This window comes from Cucurbita maxima, unplaced genomic scaffold, assembly GCF_002738345.1.
Source record: "Cucurbita maxima cultivar Rimu unplaced genomic scaffold, Cmax_1.0 Cma_Scf00007, whole genome shotgun sequence".
In the NCBI taxonomy this organism is placed as follows: Eukaryota; Viridiplantae; Streptophyta; class Magnoliopsida; order Cucurbitales; family Cucurbitaceae; genus Cucurbita; species Cucurbita maxima.
In genome coordinates, this window is record NW_019272023.1 from 1,558,887 (window position 1) to 1,584,826 (window position 25,940).

Here is a 25,940-nt window from a genome sequence, read left to right on the forward strand (position 1 = left end):
TTAGAAACAATGTTAATAGTTGGAAAATCCCAATTGGAGATGAATAAAAATTTGAAGTTATGAGTTTATAGTGTTTTGTAATTGGAATGGAAGGTGGGGGTACAAAGTTGTTAATGAAAGCAATGAAATGTGAAAGCTAGAAATGAAAGAATGGAAGTTTTGGGGGCAATTGTTGTGTTACGAACCTATATTATATACAATCCAAACCCAAGAAGGCTCGTTAGAGAAGGGGAAACAGACATAAAAAATTCTAAAAAGAAGCAAAGAAAAAGAAGAAGAACACACACATTTCACCGAGGAATATTCTAGACGAGAACCTTACAAGTCTTGGGGTGGGCGCCGGGGGAGTAGACGCCATCAGTGGTGTGTCCGGTGAAGACCAGCTTCAAATCCTCACAGAACACTCTGAGAATAACGCGCCTGGTCCACCCAGACCCGGAACCAGAGCGGAAAGTGGTCCACGCAAGTAATCTCAAGGTGAAACTAACCGTTCCAGTGGCCCTCTCCCGCTCGAGCTTCTCCTCCGTTTGCACCCAATTTCCGGGGTCATCCGGGCTACTGGAGGTCATTTTAACCAGCATTTGCTTGCTTTTCTCCATGTCCAGAAAGAAAGGGTCGGAGAAGGAGGTTGCCACCGTGTTGTCACTGTAGTCCACGAAACTCCGGATCCGCTCGAAATGCAGGTTGAGTTTGTGGTTGGGATTTTGGACCGTCACTTTCACGTCCCAGATCCCGGAGTAGTTGGATTTGGAGATGTTGAAATTGGCGACGGAGAAGGAATCCACTTTGAAATTTGGGATTTCGGGGCGGAGGATGATCCAGGTGATAATGCTGGACATGGTCATTATAACCACCAAAAGGAGCAACGCCGCAAAAATGCCGCGGAGGAATCCTGCGCCTGCCGTCTCCTGTCGGTAGTATTGGGGATTGTTGTTGTTGTTGTTGTTGCTGTTGTAATAAGCGGCGGGAGGGGCCTGGGTGTAGGCGTAGGCGTTGTAAGGGGGGTAATTCCCTGGGGCCGGAGGGTACCCTGGATGTGGCGCTGGAGGATACCCCATGGCTGGAGGGTAGCCATGGGCGTGAGGAGGATACCCCAGGGTGGGAGGGGGGTAGATGGGAGGAGGGTTGTTTCCGGCGGAGGGGGGAAGCGGGGGAGGTGGGTCGGTGGGCTTGGATTGGGATTGGAAATGTTGTTGATCCACGGATGAAGAAGCCATTTGGAAGTGTCTCTGTTTATGAGTCTTCTCTCTCTCTATGGCCTGGAATTGGAGAGAGAGAGAGAGAGAGAGGGAGAGAAAAATGGGAAGGAAGAGGAGTTTGAGGGGGGGTGGGGGAATTGGAGGAGTCAGAATATGGACATCCACCAAAGCTTTTCTTAGAAATATCACGTAACCTTCGGACCTTGTCATCTTCAACCTCTGTTTTCCAAACCATTACCAACGCGATAATATTGACCAAACTTTTCTTACCTTTTTTTCTCCTCTCTATAATTATATGTTTCAGTTTTCCACTATCCTTTTCACAAACACTAAAATTTTTATATTCTTTTTTTTCTCCTCTCTAAATATAGTATACAAATTTTAAAACAATATGATTATTAATCTTACATGCTATTTGAGTTTCATGCCGGTTAAAGACAAACAAAGATAGGTCTTACCTCAACTATATTTTGTCAAAATAATTTTATTTAATATATAGTTTCAAACCCACATTTGTGCTCAATTTGAATGAAACGTTACTTTCTTTCCCAGCTAAATACATTAAATTAGAAATATGAAGGAAAAATAAATGACTTACAATTATAAAATACCCATATTCTTGATACCTTAAAAAAACATCCAATATTTTATTCAAGGAAATCCCAATTCAATCCCCCAACATGACACTACACATGAAAGAACAGAAGGAGCGAATGGTCATTTTGAATTGGACTATAAAGTCGAAAGAGAAGAAATTTTTAATTGGGAGGAAAACCAACAACAATATTAATAATAATTATATCAATATTGAAAAAGCAGACTCTTCTTCCACTCCCACATCGTAAACAAACAAAAAAAAAAAAAAAAAAAAAAAATCCTNGGTCATTTTGAATTGGACTATAAAGTCGAAAGAGAAGAAATTTTTAATTGGGAGGAAAACCAACAACAATATTAATAATAATTATATCAATATTGAAAAAGCAGACTCTTCTTCCACTCCCACATCGTAAAAAAAAAAAAAAAAAAAAAAAAAAAAAAACTCCTTCCTCCTTTTGGTCAAAATAGTCTCACAATTTTAAAGAAAATATTAGGTGGATGGTGGACCAACCTGCTGCTTCTCTGTGATCAACGGCTACAATCCTTCCTCCTGAAGGGGCCATTTGTAAGCCAATGGAAGATTTTGGTACACTCTTCTTACGGTGTACTCGACTTCACACGAATATTTCCCCCCCACCCCATTCCCTCTCCTCCCCTTCCACCTACTCTGTTACTTATTCACACGCACCGCACACAACGAGAAGACCAAAATAAGCTAATTCGGCTCGGATTCTTTTATGGGTCGGGCTATCGGACCAGCATGTGACCGGAATCCCGCCGTCACGGCATCGTTGGCGCAGCAGTGAAATCCGACTGCCACCCCGGTCTCTCTCGCACTCAGGCAGTCACGGCAGGCCGTCGTCTTCGATTTCGCAGTACCGTTCCAGCCACCGTCTCCGTCTCCGCCCACCGTCAGATTCCTTAGCCCTACGCTCGTTGAGTAGTTTTCCCTCTCCAATTGCAGCTTCCGAATTCGATCTTCGTAATCGTATCGGACCATCGCCGGCGAGATGAAGCCCGAGAGCATTTCGTTTTCAATGCCAGCGTTTCGTCTCAACAGCATCACATTCTCTGGTGGATTCTTCTTATTCGGTTGATTCGTCTTTGCCTTCGTCTTCGTCGCTGACGGGAGGTAGTATTCGTCTTCGTTGTTGTCGGTGACCTTCCGCCTCCTCTCGCGTCTCGACCGTTTCAAAACAACAAGAAAGAAACTGTTCTTCTCGCAGGAAATTGCGCCGAAGTTGACCTTACCGGTGATGGGGATTCTCCGCCGAATCTTCGTCGAGAAATCCAGAGAGATCTTGTACTCGGCGAGGTAAACAGTGAATTGGTGCGAAGAGATTCCGATCATCTTGCTCAAATCCGATTGAAAATTCTTGAAATCCGTCGAAGAAGAAACGATGACGGAACCGATGGGGACATCTTGCTCGCCGTCGTGGAAAACGATCGGGAACGAAACGCCTCCAGCGGTCTCCACCATCGCCGCTACAAGTGAATGAATTCTTGTTCAATTGCGGAACAGAAGAAAAAATCTCGTAAAGAAGAAAGAAGAAGAAAGAAGAAGAAGAGGGTTTTAGAGAGAAATCTTGAAGGAGGAGGCTATGGGGGCTTTTACAGAGTGGGTTTTAGGTTTTTATGGTAACAAGGAGAAGGCGGTGAGGGTATTTTTGGAATAAAATATCAGATTTGGGGCTTTGGTAATAAGGAAGCAAAATAGAAGAACTTGGAAGGAAATTTCAAAACGCCAAAAGAGACTTGGGAATCAAGTAAACGGAAACGACAGCGTAATGGTTGCTTTGAGTGTGTTTGGACCAAATTGCCCCTCTTTTTCAATTGATGTCTCGTCAACGCCTCATTGGAGGGGGATTTCATCGTGTTGCTGTCTCTTCCGGCCTTCGTCTTCTTCTTCATCATCCATGGAGTTTCCTCCAGAAGGTTACAGAAGAAACGTTGGGATTTGTCTTTTTAATCCTTCTGGAAAAGTAATTTCTCTTCTCCTTCGTCGCCTTCTTCTTTCTCTCCCATCTTGTTTTCTTCTGTTGATGATAACTGTTTTCTGTCCAATTAATCTTTTGCAGATTTTTGCAGCTTCGAGGCTGAACAGGCCTGAAGTCTGGGAAATGCCTCAGGTAATTTCTATTCCGACGTATTTCGAACTTTATTCATTGGGAAACAGGAAAGTACCGTCTCGCTGCTTTATTCCGTGCGAATTAGGGCATATAATCTATAGGTTCCATCTCTGATTTCTTTGTGGGAATATCCGAAAATCCTTTTGAAGGGCTCCTCAGATTTTCTTACACGCGAGTGAGAAATTCGAGGATCCTCTCAAATTAGAAGGGGATTTGTGCAAAATTGAATCCATCTCTCTCGAATCTTCTCTTTGAACATATTCTTAGTGAAATTCTTGCAATGGCTGGAACATTTCAAGTGAAAATTCTTTCTATGCTGCCATGGTTTTTTTCCGTTAGGGAACTATATTACCTTTCAGAAATCTGTTTATGGTATTGATGGAAACATTGACAATTTTGTGTGTTTCTTATCTTTTCAATCATGAGACTGAGAGGTGTTAGAAATGATGTATTTTATCTACATCTGCATTGTATTGTATCCCTAAATGATATAGGCTTTATTACTGCCTCGCGGGGCTTGAAGGTAATGGAGGATCCTTAGATTTGTTTTCCTTGAAAATGATTTTCCATCATACAGGGTGGTGTAAATGAAGGCGAAGATCTCAATACGGCAGCCAAGAGAGAACTCACTGAAGAAACTGGAGTAGTTTCTGCAGAAATTATTTCAGAGGTATGCATTTTGAGATGCCTCCAACCTCTATATCTCGTTTTTCATTACATAGAAAAATGAAATCCAGCCTCATTGAAATCGGGACTGATTCGTTCTATGGTTAAAAATATATAGCTACCCTACTGGCTTACTTACGATTTCTCGCCCGAAACCAGCATCAAACTCAGCAAACACTGGGGAGTAAGATACAAAGGCCAAACCCAAAAGTGGTATTGTCACCTGAAAATCTGGCTTCTATATCCTTTTGATGTTAAGGAACCTCCTTTTTAAAACGTGTCTCGACAGATTCGTGTTTTCTTGGTATAATCTTCTTGTTTATCATTAAAGAACCTATTGCGTGCGAATTTGGTAACTGTTTTCTTTTTTCTTCCTCAAAAACTTGATCAATGTTCAAGGATTATGTGTTATCCCCTTCAAGCTTCCATGTTCATTTGATTGATCCTGAAGCTCGTGACAGGTTTCTGATGAAGTTCACCGGAAAAGAAGAAGAGATTAATCTTCTGGGTGATGGAACTGAAAGGCAAGAGTTTGGGGAGTGGTTATGGATGTCAATTGAACAGATAATGAACCAAGTGAGTAAAATTCTTGTTGCTTCATTCTTTGTCCTGCAATTTCTCTTACATCCTTATAATCGTTTGTACAGACTGCCGATGTCCGGAAGCCTGTTTATGCACAAGTGATGAAGGAATTTGGTAACTTCATACTCGGAAATGAGTGTGATGATGTTTCTTTCAAGCAGAGTGAAACCCAATTAGTTAGCTGAAGTGTTCAAATTCTGCAATGGGAAGAAGAAAATTTATATTCATTATTCATACCACAATCATTATACGTGTACCGTATGAATCACAGGTTCGTAAAAAATGTTGTATTCTTGTATCTAACTCTTGTTGTTCAAATAAGAACGCCAAAATTTGAAGGTCTTGATAACTTTTGAGATAAGGCAGAATGTTTGATCCTTGTGGGATAGGGACCATTGGTGGATTCATGTTCATATTTGAAATCTGAGGCAAAGATATGGGAATCAGAACCTTCACTAAATAATTTGTGCAGCTGTAAAAGGGTTTATTAGTCCAAATATGGGATTGGAAATGATTTCCACGAGCTTGATTTTGACGCTCTTCTCCCTTTTACCTTCGCTTTCTTGCTTGTAAGGCCACGTTTGGGGGAATGTGGATAAAGGCATTTTGATTCATAGAATGGAATCAGAACGTGGAATTCGCTTTTAAATGTGGGAGTTATTCTTTATTCTTTTCGAAGTGATAATTAGTCATTGCCCAAAACCAAACCTTCAAATTTTGTTCTCTTTTCTTATTTTGGGATTATTATATACTTTACTATCTCGCCTATTCTTTTGCTCTTTTATACTCAATTGTTACCAATAATCATTTTTGAAAGGAAAAGAATGCACTTTTAGCTTATGATTTTGGTTTAGGTCATGGGTTCAAATCATTCCAACCAAATACTTTGAGATGTTAAGCTATATTTAAGCTATATTTAGGAGTGTTTTAGAAGTAAGTGCACGGGCTTATATAAGATATGGTAAAAGAACCACTTGAACAAATATAATTAATAAAGTTCGAAATTTTGAATTTGATCATGAGTCACTCTTAGATTTGTTATCAAGAAAGTGCTATAAAATTTTTACAATTGAACTCTACTTTTTAATAATATGAAAACTATAAGGTTATTGGTTTAGAAAATTGAGGTAAAAAATTTGGGTGAACCACGTTTTAAATAATGTAATTGATATCCTAAGATTGCAACAATGGCAAAATGAAGATTTGAGAATATAACATTTTTCCTAGCCAAGAGGTGATGGAGAGCAGCTAAATTTGGTTATGCTTGTCCCACATCGAGAAAGCGTGAGGAGTTGCTGCATGGGGGGCCTATAAAGCTAATGGGAGAGGCACTTCGCAACTTACTTACCTGGACGGGGTCAATGGGCGATCACGAAGGTCCATGGCCTAGATTGGTGACCTCCATTGCACTATGGGAGGGGTGCCCGTCTAAGGTCTGTCCAAAGTGGCGGAACCTACGTTATTATTTGTGGTAGCGGGGGCCTGCGTTCGCGCGGCCTCCAATCAATTTCCAGTCCAAAATTTTGTTTTTTAAATCGTTCGCGCTGCCCCCTTCCTCTTCCTTTTCATTTCCTCCTTTCTACTTCTCATTCTCCCTTCGCACCCTCCGTGGTCACTGATGTCGCCAATGGGTCCATTTAGTATGCGTTCCAAGTCTGGCCATGGAACCGAATCCAAACAATTTAATTCCAAAGATTCAGATTTGGTACCAAGTCTCATTGTTTCAACCAGGAATCATGGAGGAGCTACACCGTTCCAAATCCCATTTTTTCAGATTTGGGTTCCATTCGAGTGGAAAGGAAACACACTAGTTCTTGAGGAAAAGCGAAGCGTAAGTTTTTAAGTTGTATGATTCTTGATTATTCCTGTAATTAAAAATTCAAGCTCTTTTGTATTGGTAACTAATATTGCATCAAGTATTGGTTCGAAGTATATCATGGATATTTTAATAATTATATCACAATCTAATTTCTAATAGGATATAATTTGCATTTGATACTAATTCACATCTCATTTCTATTAATTCCTTTCTAATTCTTTGTTGCAAGTAAACAAGACTATACACCAATTAAAGTGCCCCATATTATTTTCATAAGCTATTCTCTATATCTATCGAATTAGCTTTGATTTCAATATCCTCATATCAGAGTGTCGCTTTTATATGCCAATATAGATCTGGAGCCGACATATCTTGATGCCAATGCCATTCCAGAAGAAGTTGGCTGAGAGAATGCCAATTGAGAGCACTCGAGGGAACCTCCCTTGCAGAAGCTTTTCCTGCAGCATAGAGAAACAAGAGTGAGATCTCACTTTGATGTGTAGTTTGCCCTTTCCAAAGAATGGTGACGGTCTTGTGTCAATTAGGTAAGCTTTTGTAAAAGCAAATTCAGCCATCTAGATATCTAATAATTTTAGCACTTTTCAAAACAAAATCTGTCAAAACAATTCAATAAAATTAGCATATCTCGTGTAACCGTGCAAGCCACAAGCCTACCGCTAGTAGATATGATTTGTTTTAGCCCGCAGTTTTAAAATAGGTCTACTAGACAGAGTGCATCTATTAGGAAGATATTTCCACGAAAAAGAAATACATCATTCTCCCCTCTCCAACCAAATTTATCAGGTAGTTTGTTGGGTTTCAGCAAGAGAAGATAATGATGTTGATGTGTTTATACTTTTTTACCTTGCAGCATCTAGCAATTGGCTGGCAATATGTTTTCTTCTGTTGGCAGGAGTAACCCAAATTGCACGAATTCCACAAACAGCAGGAACAGCTTCTTCTTCACATAAAATTACACCATTCAGGTTCACATCCAATGCCTCAGGATTATCAGTAGGTTTCTTCAAAATGGCTTCTCTCCGGAAACTGATGTTACCAAACTGCAAGGTTGTTGAATTTGGTTTTGAATCCTTCATCTTAGACTCTTCAGGTCTCTCGTCCAGAAAACATGAAACAACTTTATAAGCTTTCATTATTGGTTCTGCAACCAGACATCCTACAATTCTTTGGGATGAAACAAACAGATAAACCTGCAGTTGGATGAGAAAATTAAGTGCAGAAACATGATAGCAAGGAATCACAATACATGCAAAATGGAAGTCCGGATGAAATGGAAACCTTGAGAACATGAAAAACAGATTTGATTTTTTACTCTGATAGCACAACAAATCAGAAGCCCAATTATGAAATTCAGATGAAAAAAAAGGCTGATTCTCTTTCTATCAATTGATGAATGTGTGCAAAAGAATCAGTATGATCAAGAACTCTGAAATTGCCCAGTTTACAGTAAGTCAAGCACCTGGCAGTTCTTATACAATATCCATCCATTTCCTAGCTCTTTTTCCATCATCTTGACCACCTCTTCAATCTGCCAGTAGAACAAAATTGATTAACATGAAGAAAAATGTTGGATTACCCGGCTATAACTTGATTTCACTAAGTATTTGACTTCAACAGTCCAAATTTAATGAGTTTGAACCTTGTTCCAGTGGGCAGAGGGGTCAGAATTCAACACCAACAAAATACGGCCGTCTTCAACAGTGGAAATATTGATAAGCCTTTCGTGAGACCATCCCTACCAATGGTGCAAAAATGCAATTAGAAAGAGACCGAGAAACAAACCAAAGAAAAATAAAACGTTGGCTGCACCTTAAATTGGATTCCACATGTGTACTTCTTATGAAACGATTTATGATATTTTTCATCGCCTTCATCTCCACGAGCATATTTGATTCCACAGGTGGAACAAAAATGGAGTAAGAAATCAGACTGGCCAAAAAGTAAATGGTACTGAGCATAGCTTCTTTTCTTGTTCTTGACCACAGGTTTGGTCAATGAAACCAATTCTTCTTTTGCAGGCGAATCACCTGGGATTGGAATATTTATCTCCGAGTCTACACATTGTGGACTTCTCACGATTCTTATAATATAAATTTTTTGAGGGACAGAACAAACAAAACGGATTTCATCAATAACAGCCAATTACAATTTCTGAGAGGAGGAGAAGAAGAAGAAGAAGAATCTGGGAGATACCTATCGGAGCTCGGAGCTCTACGCTTATAAGTGTTGACGTATTGATGCTCTGCTTTTTCCCAGATCTTCAATGCTCCATCGTCGCTGTCGTCGGCGTCTGTATTCAAGGGTTCCGGCGACTTGTGCGCTGAAATCGAAGGGCAGGGTTTGAAGAAGGCGCTGATTTTGGATTGCATGATTCGAAAGAAAATTGAAGATCTCAATTCCCACTTCAGAAATTCTGCATCTTTTCCTATGATTCTTAGATTGTGGCAGTTTTCCCGCCATCGGATCACTGAAATTTTGGTTTCCCGCTCTTTTCTTTTAAACAATATTCTTAAAAAAGTTATGTAATTTATATTCCAACTATTAAATTGAATCAATATAACTAAAATTAAAATATTTAGTTTCTATGAAGAAAAAAAAAAAAAAAAATTCGAAAATTATCTAATAACAATTAATTTTTTTTATCATATTTATTACTAAAAAATATTATTCATATTAATCGATGTGAAACTCACTCCCAACAATTCTCAACCTAACAAAATCAAAAGGTTTGAATAATCGAAGTTTGACATAATTATTTAGATTCATGGATGAAGTTTGAAAGTTACATTATTAATTATTTGTCGTTTTGACAGAGGCATGAGACGTATAATATTACATTTATGAATTACTTTAATTCTTATAGATATATTTAGCGGAAACCACATTCACACAAATGACTCATAAGTCGCAATCAAATTCCAAGACACATACACGTAGTACATGGGACATGAGGTCCTCCATTAAGGCCACTGCTTTTTGTATGGCTCTCAAGGTTGCCCCTCTCAATACAAATATCTATTCACTATCAAAACCAACGTGGCTCATAACTTACATACCCCATTTCAATCCTATCTTCTTCTTAAACATAATATGGAATTATGGAATATTCTCTTTATTACAAAAAAAAAATTCGCGGATACTCGATATTATTCGATTTGGTCTGTTAAGTACGGTCCATCAGCCTTGCAATTTTAAAATGCTTATGGTAGGGAGAGGTTTCCACATTATTATAAGAATGATTTGTTTCTCTCTCCAACCGATATGGAATCTAACAATCGACTCCTCCCTTGAGGACCAATGAGAGTTAGCGTCCTAATTGGCTTGCCACCTAATATCTAGCTTTCTCGTACCATTTGTAACAGCCCAAGTCCACTACTAGTAGATATAGTTCACTTTGATCCATTACATATCGCCGTCAACCTCACGATTTTTAAAACATGTCTAGTAGGGAGATGTGTAAATTGCTTCATTCTTCTCTCCTACTTGTGTGAAATCTCACCATCCACCCTTCTTGCGAACCCAGAGTCCTTGCTAGCACACTCTCGACGTTTGGCTTTGATACAATTTCTAACAACCCAAGTCCGCTGCTAATAAATATTGTATGCTTTAGCTTGTTACATATCGCCGTTAACTTCACGATTTTAAAACGCATCAGATAGAAAGAGATTTCTACGCCCTTATAAGGAAAGCTTCGTACATAGATGTAAAGAACTCAAAGATGCAAAAAGTGAAACCAGAGAACGTTGGAAGTCTGTTTCACAAGGAATATACAAACATAAAGTAAGAAGAAAAAAAGTAAGCATCCAGTGTGAAGGACACCATTGGTATCTATCTACATCCACATTATCAAAAACACCATACCCTTCACTTCAGATTGTCTCCAAATTTGATCCCAAAGGTAAAAGCAGAAAAGCAAGAGGGAAAGAGAAGCATCATCAAGGTGGTACCTCCTTCAACGACCATCGACCGAAGTGAACGAATCTGCAAACCCAGTAGGCCTTGATGGTATGCTGCCCTTGCTGTCCTGCAGGTCCACGCAACTGAAATCACTCCCTTCCGATTCTTGCCATCCCTTCACCATTTGGTTAAGAGGTAGGCTATAGTCAATTCCAGAGAACTCCTCCGTGTCGTCGTCAATCGGCTTCCATTTCTCGACGAGTGGAGCCAATACATTTACAGCATAGCCCATATCAGGTCGTTGGGTAGGCTCCCTTGCAGTGCAATGACCAGCTAATTCAGCTATTCTGCAAATGGTTTCAGATATATCTTCTTTACAACCCAAGGTTGGATCCACAGCAGCCATCAGCTTCTCCTTGTCTGATTTTATGTGCCAGAACCACGCAGCTAGATGTTGACATTCTTCAGATCTATCTTCGTCAAGAGCCATTAATCCAGTCAGCAGCTCCATGAGCACAACGCCAAAACTAAACACGTCGGCTTTGGTAGTAAGTTTACCTGTTACTGTTTCAATGAAACCATGAAATAAGTTAGATACGAAACCATTGATTTTGATTTAATTGAGATTTCATGGATACAAATTTAAAAGCTTACCAGCATATTCTGGTGCTAAGTAACCAAATGTCCCTGCAAGCCTGGTTACTACAGATCTTTCACCATCAGGGGCTAGTTTAACCAGTCCAAAATCAGAAACTTTCGCTCTAAAATCGTCGTCAAGTAAGATATTTGAAGATTTGAGATCCCGGTGGATGAAGCTCTGATGCGCTAAACTATGAAGATACTCCATCCCTCTAGCAACATCCAAGGCAATGGTTAACCTCCTCTTCCAAGAAAGAGGCTCGAGCTTAAAGGTTTTCCAATGAAAAAGATGCTTGCTGAGAGCTCCTTCAGACATATACTCGTAAATGAGAAGTCTCTCGTTTCCAGCGATCGAATACCCCAACAGTGATACCAAATGACGGTGTCGTACCTTCGAAAGAACTGCAATTTCAGATTGGAACTCATCCAAGGCTTTGCTGGTAATAACACCTGACTCCATCCTTTTGACTGCTATTTTTGTTCCATCCTCCAATTCTCCCCCGTAAACTACCCCAAACCCGCCACGACCAAGCTCATTCTCTGAAGAAAAATTATTTGTTACATTTCGAATAACTTGAACAGATATGACTAGATTTCCAGATTCAATAACATGAGAACCACCAAGTCCACTGTTGTTTCTGCTAGCCGAACCACTTTCTGTAGCAGTAGATGTACTATTATTCGTGTTATTCGCAACAACAATCTTAACCAAATTGTTGGGATCAGATGGATCTCTTGGATGAATGACCAGAGAACTTGGAGCCTGTTCATTGCGTTTCTTCTTCTTACACAAATATATAGACAGAGGAATAGCAAGAAAAGCAACAACTACCACACTTACAACAGGAACCACCGTAGAAACTATTATAGATGCCTTGGAACGATTAGATGTTGGACCTATCCCATTGCCAGAATTAGAACCTGGATCGGTCGTTGAAGAAGATCGGGTATCCGGAGGAGATAGGCCTCCAGTTCCCGACGTTGGGGATGATGGGGATTGCTTACCACCTAACAAAGGGTTGCCAACAGTAACAAGTTTCACAGTGCTACTGAATTGTGGCACAGGAGGGGAGATATTATTCCCACTGAAATCCAACAAAGTAAGAGACTTTAAACCAGTCCAATTTGAGGGAATTGAACCACTCAAGTTGTTGTTCTGAAGTCGAATCTCTGAGAGCGAAATTAAATTAGCAAGTGATGGACTCAAGGTCCCATTCAAACTGAACTTTGGTAAGTTAATGACAGAGACATCCCCAGATCTGCAGTTCAATCCCAGCCATGGTCCTTGACATGGATCATTTCCAGTCCAAGCAGAGACAAGTCTTAAGGGGTAACCCATGGCGCCAAGAAACTCAATCAGCGCCATGACTTGAGGGGCACAAGCTACCCCTGCCTGAGTTTGACAGAACAGGTTTGAAGAATAACTCACTTTCGATGCTTTAAACTTTGGGATTGGACCCATGAATTTGTTGTTGTTCAGATCCAAATGGCTTAAACTCATATCACCTAAGCTCTTGGGAATCAAACCAACAAATTCATTACCATTCAGATTCAGATCCTGCAGAAGACTCAAATCCCCAATGTTATCTGGAATAGTCCCTGAGAATTGATTCCCATGGAGCCACAAACTATTCAACGAGGTCATCGTCGTCACCACATCAATAGAACCAGTCATTCCACCTCCCACTTGATTATTCAACCAAAGTCTCGTCAATATCATACCCTTAAAACTCGCCGGAATTCCACCGGTGAGTCTATTGTCAGAAAGCGATAACACAGATAAAGAGGACATAGACCCAAGAAAGTCCGGCAAGGGACCAACCAAATTACAACTCATACAAGTAAGATTCGTCAACTGAGCTGAATTGCTCAACGCCGGTGGAAACATCCACCCAGAACTACCGTTTAAATTATTCCCATCGAGAGCAAGAACTTCTAAACTATTGAGGCCAGTGAAAAAATCAGCCGGAACTGAAGTGAAATTGTTGTAATTAAGGAACGCGTACCGGAGATTCTTCAGGCCACTGAACGACGGCAAGGGACCGGAGAATTCATTATTCTGAAGACCGATATTGGAGAGCATAGAAAGCTGATTGAAATACTGCGGCAAAGGGCCCTTCAGTCCAAAACCTTGGACCTGAATTTGGGAAACCCTTGAACCATCGCAGAACACAGAAGGCCATTTGTTGCCACATGGGTCGTTATCATTGGGCGGCCATTTCAAGAGCTCTGGATTTTCCAACCCTTTTCTAAACTCATTGAGAATAGCAAGATCATTGGGGTCGGTAGCTCCAAACCCCACAGAAATTACGGCAAGAAGGAGTACTAGAACGAGCTCTGTTTTGAAGTCTTCCATGGCAGATCTGTGAAGCAACACCAAGCTCCGAAAAGGAACATCTGGGGCCGAATGCTTTCCGAGAACAGCCTTCACATTGCCATTTCTGGCGGTTTCTCACAACACCCAAATGAAATCCCGCACTGAAGAAGAAGATAATCACAGAATTTGGGGGTAATAAACAGCCCCAATTCGAAGAACAGTCCAGGCAAGTGAAGAGCAAAATGGAGAATTAACAGTTCCAAAAACAAACAGCTAAATCGCTCTGTCTTCCAAACGCAGAAACGATGAAGAGATCGAGCTTTGGCTGAAGTTGAGAACGAGAAACGTGGATCCGGAACGACAGCTTTCAGGACAGGATGGAAATGTGGGAAATTCAGATCGGAAACTGAAGAAAACAAAAGAACAGAGGGAAAAAAGAAAGGAAAAAAAAAAAAAGAGGAGCCCGAGAGAGAAATTATTGGAGAGTGTGTCCCTTGTGAGGGAATTTATGCTTTCGTTGATGGTTTCTGGAAGTGGGGAATGCCACGCGCCTTCTTCTTTTTCCTTCTTATTCTTTCTCCTCTTCTTCCATTTATCTTTGACGGCATTTTGAAAGAAGCGAAGGGCATTATTGTCTTCTCACGTTTGGCGGATCCCGGCGCCATCCAAGGAACATACCGAAGATAATAACAATTACCATATTTGACCATTTTACTTCTCATAAATTACTTAATTGCCAAATATGGTTGTTTTACCTCCCATAAATTATTTATAATAATATTACATACAAATTAAAAAATAGTTAAAATATTATATTGTACCTATTAGGCAACTTAAAAAAAAGATATTAAGAATATTTAATGACCAATTTACAATTTGATAAGTAGTTATTAATTTTTTTTCTTTTTAATAAACTTGAAGAAAAAATTTCAATTAAATAATTAAACATTTTCGATTTGGTACACGAATTATGCAATATACAAAAAAATAATAAAAGAAAAGGGACGAGCGATTAATTAGATAAAAAAGAAATGGGTTTTTAATAATTATTAAGTTCTCAATTACAAGAGTAAATTTAATTTGATATATATTTAAAATAATTTGATTTAATTTAGTTAAAGGATGATGATGCGTTTATAATCAAAGAATACTAGGCATTTTAAAAAGCCTAAAACAAAGCTACGAGAGCTTCCACTCAAAGTGGACAATATCATACCATTATGAGAGTCCGATTGGTTTAACAAATTTAAACCTAAATTCTAGTAATTAAAATGGGAGGAAAAAGAATGCATGTTGCACCTGAAAAAATCACAACTTTAAGTGTCTCAAAAGAATTGTTCGCATCTTTTGATGAAACTCCAAAAAACTTACCTTTCAGAACAAAATCCTTTTTAAAATTTCTAGGATAAGGAGTCCGTAGAATTGACCGCATGCGATAATTACCCCCTTAAAAAAATAAAAAGAATGATAATTGCACTTGGGGACATTTCCGTAAATTCATGCCGGCGCCTTAAACGTCGCTACATTATGGGAGAAAATTGCGGGACCGTTCGGGTTGAATTTAACCCACGTCCACACGTCCACGTCACTCCGACCGCCGGCGACCTTTTTCTTACGTTTTGACCCGATATTCTTTTTTAATTTACCCATAAAACCATTTTTATTCTCCAAATTTTAAATTGATACGTAATAAATTCTTTAAAAATTTGTAAATTAATTATTAAATAAAACTTTTGAGTCCAATTTAATCCTAATATTTGAACTTTATGTCTAATCAAATTTAAATTAGTCAAACACAAAATTAAAAAAAAAAATTAAAAATTGATTCAAACACCAAATTAAAAATTGGGTAGCTTCCCATTTTTAAAATCTAGTAATATATTAAAGGGATGGATTAATTCAATCATTTTATTTAAATATTATAGCCTACCCACTACCCATATAATTTCATAAGCTTCAATTATATTAATATTGTTGTTTTGAAATATTTTCTATGGTACGTGGGCACATGGAGTTTTATGGAGAAGAATTTGCTTAAACAATTATAATTTATGTAAATAAATACCCGAGCCCACAAGGTTGTATTCATTATGTATTATTAATTGTTAAAAAAATGTTATAATTTTAATTATAAACATTTTGAATAATAGCAAGTCACGGACTATTTCATGGAAGTAGACAATTCCAGGTCAACTCTATTTGATTTTTTTTTTTTTTTTCTTTTCCAACATGATTTTAGTCTTGAAATTTATATTAAATATATATAGAATAGGAAGGTTAAAAAAGGAGGGTAATATGGTAATTGTAGTCTAAATTTGATTTAAAAGGGAAAATTATTGAGAATAAAGGTAGGGGAAGGCTTTTTATTTGATACGCTGAACACAGACAAAAATGGGGTCCAAATCTTATGCCTTCCTTTTTGTTTGTATTGTAATGATGTGGTGTGGGTGGGGAAGGTAAATATTTTAATTCATTTTTCTATTTCCCAAATTATTATGAATATATAATTAAATTTAGGGTAAAAGGAATAAAAAAGAATTATTAGAAAGAATTATGTTTGAAAAATGAAGATGGGTGAGAGCCATGATTATGTCCACAATGAATGGCCCAAATTTTAGGATCCATTGGTTTTGAACCGAAGCAAAGCAAATAAACGTGTCTACCCACTCGGGTCGGTGTCGGTGTTGGAAAACGCTAATTTCAACAAATCCACTCAATAATAACGCGTAAATGTGTATTTTTTTTTTAGTGTCTTATCTATTTAACTATGTTCGAATTTAATCATGGTTGGTATGTGATTATGGGTGAGATAATGATATGGGAAAATGGGCATGTGCATGAATGGTAGGAAACAAATTGATTCCTCTTCCCTCAAGGAAATCCCAATAATGCCCACAACAAAACTAAATTGGTCCATCATTTTGATTTTGAAGGGATGGAGAGAATATATTTATTGATAATAATAATAATAAAAAAAAAAGGGTATTATGGGAAGCAAAGGAGAGAAGAAGAGATGGGTTGAAGCCCACATCTGGTTGTTTTTGTTGGCCCATCTAACCAAACTGCCTTGCTGTCTAGGCTTTCCTTGTTGCTTTGAGGTACTCAATGGACAGATTCCTCTCATGCTGTCTGCTGCAATTCCATCATCAATGTTTTGGTTGTTTTACCCAATTGAGTATGGGCGTTATGGGAGAGGAGGAGACATTCCACGTGCTCAGTTTTTTTTTAAAACGCATCTGCTAGAGAGGGAGATTTCCATACCCTTGTAAAGAATGTTTCAATCGACTCTCCAACGTGTAGGATCTCCCAATATCCCATAAGGACTTTCATCGGAGACAAAATGCATTATTATGGTCAAAACAATGTTATGATAAAATGACCATGTTTCCTAATAAATATGAGATAAGTTCTAAACCTGCCACAAATAATTTGTTTGCAGGAGTTACATTTCACAACAGTTCAACAGTTTTGTTCTTTTAAACCAGACAAGAACAACAGATGGTGGTAGATTAATTATCTGTCTGTGAGCAGGTGAGACCCCGGCGCCATTGCAGGTAAGATCTGCGGTTCCACCACCTGGATAAGCCCGGTAGCTAGCCTTTGTGTCAAATCCTCCACAGCTATCTTCATAACATCCTTCCTCATCCCAATATCAGCAGCATATCTACTGGCACAGTACACCCCAACAGCTGTTGCAGCCATTCCATAGACATTGGTTGTCACAAGACGCAGCGGTGTTGAGAGAACAGCTGCCAGAGGTCCTCCTATGATTGAAACTGCTTGCCCACTTTGTCCCATGGTCCTCTGATCAACCACAAGTAGTCCAGTTTTGCAGTATATCGCAAAGTCTTCACAGTTGTTCTTGAATACATTATAGCATCCAAAGCCATTGTCGAGTAGGTATTTCGCTCGATGAACCACAAGATCATCTGAATCAGAGCTAGCAAGGGTGCAAGTTCCACCTCGAGCTTTCGCAAGAAAGAGAGCAGGACTGACAGCATACTCAAAACGATACAACACTCCACCAGCAAGAAAACAGTTCAAACATGAAGACAGAACCCCATTTCCTTCTTCTACAGGAATGCAAGTAGCGCACGGTACGAAGGATCGAGCAGGTCCTGAACTTACCAGTAAGACATCAAGCACGGTCCCGGTTCCTACTTCTTGACCCCTTCTGGTAAAGTGAATAACTCTGTCATCTCCAACATAGATCCCTGAATTGTTCCCATCAGCGATATAGATTGGAGAAAAGAACCAAAAGTGACACTATGTAATGTTTGTTTCGAAATGAAAGTAGTATTAATACAATCTACTCTCATCATACATATATGATAATTGTAGCATAAATGGCATATTCTGCTAAGGTTGAGAACATAACATGTCAGTGTATCCAATAGAGATCCATAAATGGACCACGTCGATAGAGGGTATTTTGAGTTCAACCTTAGAAACCCACAAGTTCTTTTGAAACAAAATTTTGAAGAAACATACCAAGGCATAACTTATCTTTCACTACAACTTCTAACCGGACCTTCCATAATAGTATGATCTTGTCCACTTAGAGCATAAACTCATACTAATGGATATATATTACTTACTTATAAACTCATGATCATCCCGTGGGACTCTCACTTGACAATCTTCAACAAACTCAAGATCAGAAGAATCAAATGTCAGGCTCATATAAAGCAGTCTCATATGTATCAAACAATCCCTATGACTAAATCAGATGTTAACAAAAGCATACTCCAATTCTTCTGCTCTCACATAAAAAGATTTCCTCAAGCAATTAATCAACCCTTTCAAACTACTCAGAAGGCCAGATGAACAGTTGGGGCATATTTGATTCTAATCGAATCATCTCGAAAACTACAGGGCATACAAATAATTTCTCGTGGAGAAAAAAGGAAAAGAAAAAAAAATGAAGGAAAGAGCGAGAACCATGATGGGCATAGATATAAGCAGCCCTCCAAGAGTAGATATGATCACCCGGTTTCAAGCTTTCCCGATTGACTCTGCAAGCAAATCAAAGGATTTATCATTTAGCGAAAAGGGTATTGAAATTGGTTAAAATTAAGGGTACCCAATAGATTAAAACATGTGATAAAACTGAAGAACAGAGAAAATTGGTAGATCAAATACCTGTTGGAAAGAAGCCCCATATCTCTCTCTTTGTTTGCACCCTTCAGCGATTATGGGAACTGGGTCTTTCTCCCTAAAACCGAAATTTCAGAAATGGGTTAGCCGGATTGTAAGCGAGAAGCGTAAAGGGGAAGGAATAGAGAGAAACTTACGATTGTGCCCTCTAGTAGCATGGGCTTAGCCGCGTGGTATCAGTGTGTGTCGGTATTGTTGCGGCCTAAAGAAGAAAGCGCTTGGACGAAGGTTTCCTTGGATTGTGTCGGTTCATCAAGTGATAAGCTTACGATTAACTGCCCTAAACAAAAAAAATCCAGGCCGGTTTCGAATCTCACGTCTGTTCATCCACGAATCCAGTTGAAACCTCATTCATAATCATCTTACATTTTGACTTTCTTTACAAACATCGCTTCATAATATTTTTAAAACATTTTTTTGGTTTTTGAAATTAGTACTTGTTGTCTTACCCTTTCTTTACAATAATTTTTATACTTCAACATTTAAACTCCTAATCAAATTTAAGACATCTTTAAAACTCCGAAATCAATACAATATTAAAAAAAGAAAAGACTTCTTAATAGTTCAACAATTTTAAACTAATCTCTAATAAATAAATAGAGTAAAAATAACCATAAATTACTAACAAATGATATAAATTGAAGAAATGATGGTTCACATTACAGGTTGTAATATTAATATAAGAACTTAATCCTTGGTGAAAGCAGGACACAACCTAATAAAGAACCCTACTTTTACCTCCAAAGTTTCTTTTTTTTTTCTTTTCCCCTACCAACAAATGTTCAATCTTAACAAAACAAGATTAAGAACGAAAGAAGGGAATCAAAAACCAAAACCCCACAAGCAAAAAAGACAAAAAAAACTCTTTTTTTTTTATTTATTTATTTACAGATCCGTGTTCATGTTGGCAACGAAGTGGTGCCGGAAGAGCCCTTCTTTTCAGTTAAATCCTCATCCTCTGTTCCTCTCACTCTAATAACAACATGGGGTTGTTCATCTTCAGCTTCAACAAATGGGTTTATGGTTCCTTTGTGAAGCAACTGAGGCTTCTCCGGTGAAACCGTTGCTTCAATGCTCTTGAAGTGGGCTTTTAGAGAGAGTTCGACCACTGCCTCCGACAAGTCTTCTACTGATTTAACTATCTCGATCAATATGGAAGCCACTGTCGCGTCTGGAATTATTGCTAGAAGGTTTGTGGTTTGTGCTGTAGTTAATTTTAGGGAGTCTTTTAGATCGTTCATGGCGGATTTGGCGGCGTTTAGATGCACTTGGGATGAGGGTGATGGATTGGTCATCGCCTTCATTCCTGTGGCTAAGGCTTTTAGGGCCTTTCCTGATTCTGAACTTAATGTCTTGCATGGAACTTCGATCATTCTTCGCAATTGGGATGGGTCCTGTGTCTGTGATACAATATAAATTTCAGAGTTAGTTAGCAATCTGACATTACATGCTTTAATGAACTACTAAATCTAAAGGCTTAACCCCATAGATTCAAGTATTTTCATTTTTATGCATATTTTTAGCTCCTTTCTTACTGGTATGGGTTCCAACCGCTAGAAATCACGAATATTCTCAATAATATGATATTGTCCACCTTAAGCATAAGTTCTCGTGACTTTTGTACATGTATTCCTTACTTATAAACTCATAATCATCTCCTTAATTAGTCGAGGTGGGACTTCTCACCAACAATCCTCAACCATTATACCATCTATGAAGCTTTCGAATAGTCCCTCTTTAATTGAGGATTTGACTCTTTTTCTCTGGACTCATCGAACAAAGTACGTCATTTGTTCGAAACTGGAGTCTACCTTTTTACTACAAGATTCACAACTTATTTGCTTGACATTTGAGGATTTTATTAGCATGACTAATTCCAGGGCATAACTCTGATATCATGTTAGGAATAAAGGACCTCCATAATGATATGATATTGTCCACTTTGAACATAAGCTCTCATAACTTTACTATTTGGTCTCCCCGAAATGCCTCATACCAAGGAAGATAGTGTTTCTTATTTATAAATTCATGATCATCTGGAACTCCTCACCAACAACAAAGTAGAAACTTAGAGTAGAAATTTGAAGACAAAGGAGAAAAAAGATTGGATAGTTACTTGGAGTTGAGGGCAAAGGTGGCGATTGAGAGCTTCGATCTGGTAGGCACAGTGTCGAGTGAGGGATCCAATTTTCAAGTAGTGTTTCCATGGATGACGAAACCTAAACTTTCCATGTTTTGGTTCCCATCTTGCAAAGTTTGCCTGTCAGACATTCAATAAAAACCCTTAATGTCCAACCAATTACAAAAGTTAGTGCCTTTCATGCTACCTAGTGCCAAAGAAACAAGAGAGAGAGACAGAAAGAACCCACCATGGAATCTTCCATGCTTTTAGAATTAAGCACAGCTTTGTATCCTTCAACAAAGGATTTATCTTTTTCAGTAGCAACACCATGTTCTCCATCTTCACAACAGTAAAAATATTCCCCACCAAACCCTATAAAAATTCAACCTTTATTACTCATACTCCTCTTACAAGATTATGTCAAATAACTGCAACATTTTCTAACCTTCTAGGTAATCCGCTAGCTTGTTTATATTAGAAGTAACTGAATTGTGAAGAGTTTCACCAGCCCAAACAGGGAAAACCAAAATGGAGATCATAATGCAGATTGCTCCACCAACAAGAATGGTGGACAGTCTCTGATGAGCCAATGTCAAGAATTCGTCCATCCGATACCCCGAAATCGAAACCAAACTGAAAGTCAGTATGAATATCAACACTCCATAATCATATCTTGCTTTGATTCCCGGGAAGAACCTTGAAAATGTGGCTGATGCAGCTGCAACCCAAAACCAATCACAAATTTGCCTTACAATTAAAAAAAAAGAAAAAGAAAAAAAAAAGTTACCTATAAGAAAAACAAAGATGCCCAAAACAAAGGGTTCTCCTTTCTGTCCAGAGAGATTGGCCAAGTAGTTAACTCCCACTCCTAAAGAGCCAGCAAGCAGTGTACCTAGACCTCTATTCAAACCTTTACTAAGCGTTGCCCCTGAAAAACATTATCACAATAAATAAACTAAGCAAAAAAGCTTCAAAATTTAAGCCACAATATTCCCAAGTTGATCAAAACAAAAACCATACCAACCTACGGTAAATTCAAAGATGACCACAACGGTCATAACAGCCCAAATCCCAGAGGCACCGAAGCCATCATAGAGAGGCTTCCAATAGTAAAACAATGAGACCAAAGTTAGAGCCACTCCAACTTTAATGGAGTGAATAATTCTTCTTGGATCATCCTGTCCAAGTTTCTTGATTTTCATGGCTATCTCCATGGCCTTGTTCTTCACTGCCTCAATCCCCATAGCCAAAACCTTGAAACTTGAGAGACAAATGAAGGAGGGGTGTGGTTGGGAGAGAGGAGTGTTGGGGTATTTATAAGTGAAAAAGGTTTAAAAAGGGTTGAAGTTGAGAAGAATATTGAGATTGGACATCATGTGTTGTGTTGGTGTCTTTTTGTGTGTCATACGGACAAAGATTTTGTGTTCGGGACAGAGAATGAAAGAAGTAGGAAAGAGACATATGCTGACTCATCATTCGACTGTGTTTTATTTTATTGATCTCTGAAAAACACAGGCAGCGCCATTTTCGAAGTGAAAGCAAAAAAAGGTACGGAACCGAACTCTCTCCATTTACACCAAAAAAGGAAGGGATTAAACAATTTGAGCTTTTGGAGGTTCACAAATAATAATAATGGTATTATTATGTATGTGTATGTCACTTTATTCTTTTGTTTGTAAACCATTATACCCATTAATTTATGGTAGAGCACTACCTCACGGATATGCGTTTCGAGCTTTTTGTATAATCTTATCACTCTATCTATCGTTTCATATTTTATGTTAGGATTATTGGGAGTGAGTCCCACGTGAGTTAATTTAGTGAAAAATTATGGGTTTATAAGTGACAGATACTATCTCCAATGGTATGAGCCCTTTTGGGGAAGCACAAAGCAAAGCCATGAGAGCTTAGGCTCAAAGTGGACAATATCATACTATTGTGGATAGTCGTGATTCCTAACATTTTATACATCATAGATCTCTTATTAATTGGAGAGGGAATCAATCACTTATGGTAAGTGTGGAAACTTTTCTCTAACATACGCGTTTTAAAATTGTGAGACTGGCGACAATGTGTATCGAGCCTAAGTGGACAACTTCTGCTAGCAGTGAGTTTTGACTGTTACAAATGATATCGGAGCGAGATACTGAGCGGTGTGCAACAAGGATGTTGGTGCCAAGAAAGGTGGATTGTGAGATTCCCGTCAGTTGGAGAGGAAATAGATCACTCCTTCTAAGGGTGTGAAAACCTCTTCCTAACAAACGCGTTCTGAAATCATGAGGATGACGACGATATGTAACGGACCAAAGTGGACAATATCTACTAGCGGTGAGTTCGAGCCATTACAAATGGTATCAAAGTCAGATACTGAGCAATGTGTTAGCGAGAACGCTAGCCCTCAAGAGGGTAGATTGTGAGATCTCACGTCAATTGAAGAGGGAACGAAGGCAAGACACACCCATGCTATGGATTTTGTGACTTATCAGTCCACCATACAACCTAAACAATTTAAGACTATGGGTTAGTGGGTCTTTACTATTTTTATCGGTACTTCTAATACTCCTCTTGTGGGTGTAAAAATTTGCACAAAAGTCTATCATGCAGTCATCAATATTAAGCTCTAATACAAGACCTTATGCTCATATATGATGCTAAATCAAGCAATTATAGTATATCTAATCTTTGATCAAAACTCTAACAAATTAAGGCATTTATGAGTAAGAAGTGAGTGAAGTTAATCCAAATAATGGTTTTGCTATTTAGAAAATGTGTAGGAAAGTTAGGGGTAGAGATTATAGCTTGTAGAGGAGGTGCATGCTGAAGCATTAGTTCAATTTCCAGGAAAGTGTGTAGCTATATAGATATATATTTATATATAAGCTGAGCCTAACGCGCAATCTTTAGGCCATAAAGTTGCAGGGAAGTTTCTCAAGTTTTGATTGTGATACAGCTCTAAAACTTGAATATTGTTTTCAATTAACTTGAGAAAGATAGAAAAAGAGCTGTAATCCACCATTGTTTGGTTGATTTTGATTCATGGAACTAAAATGGAAAGGATAAACAAATATTCCAAACAACCACTTTGTTGATATATATATAACCCACATGAAAATTAACAGACTCTACTGTTTTTCTTGTCTTTGATGTGGTTACCCACGACAACAAGTGTGAGAAAGGTCTAGACGTCGACAACATTGAAGATTGACAACGAGCATCACGACTCCATTGGTGGCCATGAAGAAAAACAAGTGATTGCTAATGTGTTATGTAAAAAGATTTATGAATGGAGGGTGGTTGTGCCTGCTATTTCCCTAACTTATCCATATTAATAGAATCTTCAAGTGTCGAATAAAAAAGTTGTAAACCTCGAACGTGTAGTTAAAGTGATTCAAGTGTCGAACAAATGGTCTACTTTACTTTATTTCAAGTTGAATGATATCGTTTTTTAAAAGAGGGTTTACCTACAACAATATATTATTGTTTCTCTACTATATGACTATGGATATGGATATATACAATGTTGATTGACAATAACAAAGGTTCAAAACTCATATGCAAACAGTCAGCCTTTTCAACCATAAAAAAAGGGAACTTAAAAGAAAGAAAGAGAAAAGGGTTATGAAAGTCAAAGCCTTAAAGTATGTAGTGTCACCATACATAGGAATCTGACTCAATCCCATTTTACTTTACTTCCTTATGGTAACATTCATTTTTGGTTCTTACACCAATATATATGAACACTATCAAAATTTATATGAACACTATCAAAATTTATATGAACACACAAAATATAAACAAACATCTCATATTGGACATCAATGATTATGTGCTTTTTTCTCTTATGCTACTCTTATATGCACAAAACTATATGGCACTTAAAGATTGAAAAGAAAAAAAAAACCCCACAAAATTAATTATGTTTCATAGTGGGTTCATTTAGTGGAAGACATGTTTTGTTTTTATACTATTTTTTCATTTAATTTTGTTTCTTTTTCTTCCCCACCCACTTGTTTGTATTTTATTTCAAATATACATATATATAATACATATATTTTATTACCTCTTAGGTATATTTACTTAAAAACACTTTTTTTCATTCGACTTTTAGTGATACAAATGGTCACGTATCCACTTACCTCTTTTTCTTTTTCTAGAATATTCCAAGGAAACGTTTTAACACACCTCTGGACTGCTTGAGATTTCATCATTCATTAAAATAAGCAAATCATTTTGTTAAAATAGGTACACAATGAACTCATACAATTATTGGGTTTGACCCTAATAAGCTAACGATGATATTTCATTAAGGGTTTTGTCTTTAGAACATTATTTTTTTTTAATTAAAATACCCTTTTAGTTCTTGTATTTTGTTCCATTTTAGTTTTTGTATGTTGAACCATAGTATTGTTTAATTCATATTATATATATAAAAATCCACTATCTATGTTGATGCACATTGTGTTTATATGATATGGTATTTGTGAGTGAGTGAATGAAAATGTGTCACCATTATTATTTTAAAAAAGAAATGTGACGTGGAAAATTGGAAGTGCTTTATCAATAAGTGATAACTAGACTCTACTCTCACAAACTTTTACTTTAATCAAATGCTTTAATTGCAAATTTCCAAATGTGGCTTCCATGTGTTACATTTAGCCTACCCCTCATTTTATAAACAAAAAAAAAAATACGTTTTATTTTATTCTTTTCACTCTATTAATCAATAAAAAAAAAAAAAAAAAAAAAAAAAAAAAAAAAAAAAAAAAAAAAAAAAAAAAAAAAAAAAAAAAAAAAA

The 25,940-nt window shown here is 37.8% G+C and overlaps 6 protein-coding genes and 1 non-coding gene across 7 annotated transcripts; 2 read left to right on the forward strand and 5 right to left on the reverse strand.

Moving 5' to 3' along the window:
- Window positions 1-66: 66 nt before the first annotated feature.
- LOC111481675 lies at window positions 67-1,531 on the reverse strand. Its single transcript, XM_023127235.1, has one exon. It carries the CDS (start codon window positions 1,407-1,409, stop codon window positions 306-308), a length of 1,104 nt encoding a protein of 367 aa, XP_022983003.1. The 5' UTR covers window positions 1,410-1,531; the 3' UTR covers window positions 67-305.
- A 1,908-nt stretch (window positions 1,532-3,439) lies between these two features.
- LOC111481747 (nudix hydrolase 26, chloroplastic-like) lies at window positions 3,440-5,616 on the forward strand. The gene is made up of 6 exons (XM_023127332.1): window positions 3,440-3,778; window positions 3,875-3,925; window positions 4,503-4,595; window positions 4,710-4,804; window positions 5,053-5,167; window positions 5,239-5,616. Exons 1-6 carry the CDS (start codon window positions 3,584-3,586, stop codon window positions 5,356-5,358), a joined length of 669 nt encoding a protein of 222 aa, XP_022983100.1. The 5' UTR covers window positions 3,440-3,583; the 3' UTR covers window positions 5,359-5,616.
- Window positions 5,617-6,513: 897 nt separating this feature from the next.
- On the forward strand, window positions 6,514-6,676 carry LOC111482541. The gene has a single exon (XR_002718231.1). It is a non-coding gene; the product is annotated as a U1 spliceosomal RNA (small nuclear RNA).
- A 416-nt stretch (window positions 6,677-7,092) lies between these two features.
- On the reverse strand, window positions 7,093-9,491 carry LOC111481677 (protein CHROMOSOME TRANSMISSION FIDELITY 7). The gene is made up of 6 exons (XM_023127237.1): window positions 9,207-9,491; window positions 8,823-9,093; window positions 8,653-8,748; window positions 8,473-8,541; window positions 7,857-8,203; window positions 7,093-7,450 (listed from the first exon to the last, which is right to left on the reverse strand). Exons 1-6 carry the CDS (start codon window positions 9,380-9,382, stop codon window positions 7,312-7,314), a joined length of 1,098 nt encoding a protein of 365 aa, XP_022983005.1. The 5' UTR covers window positions 9,383-9,491; the 3' UTR covers window positions 7,093-7,311.
- A 1,226-nt stretch (window positions 9,492-10,717) lies between these two features.
- On the reverse strand, window positions 10,718-14,389 carry LOC111481571 (receptor-like kinase TMK3). Its single transcript, XM_023127067.1, has 2 exons — window positions 11,565-14,389; window positions 10,718-11,474 (listed from the first exon to the last, which is right to left on the reverse strand). The coding sequence occupies exons 1-2, from the start codon at window positions 13,903-13,905 to the stop codon at window positions 10,966-10,968; spliced, it is 2,850 nt and encodes a 949-aa protein (XP_022982835.1). The 5' UTR covers window positions 13,906-14,389; the 3' UTR covers window positions 10,718-10,965.
- Window positions 14,390-17,195: 2,806 nt separating this feature from the next.
- LOC111481727 lies at window positions 17,196-19,344 on the reverse strand. Its single transcript, XM_023127304.1, has 4 exons — window positions 19,161-19,344; window positions 19,009-19,081; window positions 18,808-18,881; window positions 17,196-18,080 (listed from the first exon to the last, which is right to left on the reverse strand). Exons 2-4 carry the CDS (start codon window positions 19,026-19,028, stop codon window positions 17,380-17,382), a joined length of 795 nt encoding a protein of 264 aa, XP_022983072.1. The 5' UTR covers window positions 19,029-19,081; window positions 19,161-19,344; the 3' UTR covers window positions 17,196-17,379.
- Window positions 19,345-19,773: 429 nt separating this feature from the next.
- LOC111481634 (aluminum-activated malate transporter 8-like) lies at window positions 19,774-22,435 on the reverse strand. The gene is made up of 6 exons (XM_023127172.1): window positions 22,170-22,435; window positions 21,933-22,073; window positions 21,591-21,863; window positions 21,393-21,517; window positions 21,140-21,283; window positions 19,774-20,423 (listed from the first exon to the last, which is right to left on the reverse strand). The coding sequence occupies exons 1-6, from the start codon at window positions 22,387-22,389 to the stop codon at window positions 19,923-19,925; spliced, it is 1,404 nt and encodes a 467-aa protein (XP_022982940.1). The 5' UTR covers window positions 22,390-22,435; the 3' UTR covers window positions 19,774-19,922.
- Window positions 22,436-25,940: the final 3,505 nt, after the last annotated feature.

What these genes read in the sequence shown, in the direction of transcription:
- LOC111481571 (XM_023127067.1), bottom strand. Translation starts at nt 13,905, where the DNA reads ATGGAAGACTTCAAAACAGAGCTCGTTCTAGTACTCCTTCTTGCCGTA. An exon ending in CTTAGCACCAGAATATGCTG is followed by an intron (nt 11,475 to 11,564) that starts GTAAGCTTTTAA and finishes TCATTGAAACAG; the next exon opens with TAACAGGTAAACTTACTACC.
- LOC111481677 (XM_023127237.1), bottom strand. Translation starts at nt 9,382, where the DNA reads ATGCAATCCAAAATCAGCGCCTTCTTCAAACCCTGCCCTTCGATTTCA. An exon ending in TATTGTATAAGAACTGCCAG is followed by an intron (nt 8,204 to 8,472) that starts GTGCTTGACTTA and finishes ATCCAACTGCAG; the next exon opens with GTTTATCTGTTTGTTTCATC. An exon ending in CAATTGCTAGATGCTGCAAG is followed by an intron (nt 7,451 to 7,856) that starts GTAAAAAAGTAT and finishes TCTATGCTGCAG; the next exon opens with GAAAAGCTTCTGCAAGGGAG.
- LOC111481675 (XM_023127235.1), bottom strand. Translation starts at nt 1,409, where the DNA reads ATGACAAGGTCCGAAGGTTACGTGATATTTCTAAGAAAAGCTTTGGTG.
- LOC111481634 (XM_023127172.1), bottom strand. Translation starts at nt 22,389, where the DNA reads ATGGGGATTGAGGCAGTGAAGAACAAGGCCATGGAGATAGCCATGAAA. An exon ending in GCTAGCGGATTACCTAGAAG is followed by an intron (nt 21,518 to 21,590) that starts GTTAGAAAATGT and finishes GAATTTTTATAG; the next exon opens with GGTTTGGTGGGGAATATTTT. An exon ending in AAAGCATGGAAGATTCCATG is followed by an intron (nt 21,284 to 21,392) that starts GTGGGTTCTTTC and finishes AATGTCTGACAG; the next exon opens with GCAAACTTTGCAAGATGGGA.
- LOC111481747 (XM_023127332.1), top strand. Translation starts at nt 3,584, where the DNA reads ATGGTTGCTTTGAGTGTGTTTGGACCAAATTGCCCCTCTTTTTCAATT. An exon ending in AAGTCTGGGAAATGCCTCAG is followed by an intron (nt 3,926 to 4,502) that starts GTAATTTCTATT and finishes TCCATCATACAG; the next exon opens with GGTGGTGTAAATGAAGGCGA. An exon ending in CTGCAGAAATTATTTCAGAG is followed by an intron (nt 4,596 to 4,709) that starts GTATGCATTTTG and finishes AAAAATATATAG; the next exon opens with CTACCCTACTGGCTTACTTA.
- LOC111481727 (XM_023127304.1), bottom strand. Translation starts at nt 19,028, where the DNA reads ATGGGGCTTCTTTCCAACAG. An exon ending in ATGGGGCTTCTTTCCAACAG is followed by an intron (nt 18,882 to 19,008) that starts GTATTTGATCTA and finishes ATTTGCTTGCAG; the next exon opens with AGTCAATCGGGAAAGCTTGA. An exon ending in TTATATCTATGCCCATCATG is followed by an intron (nt 18,081 to 18,807) that starts GTTCTCGCTCTT and finishes GGAACAATTCAG; the next exon opens with GGATCTATGTTGGAGATGAC.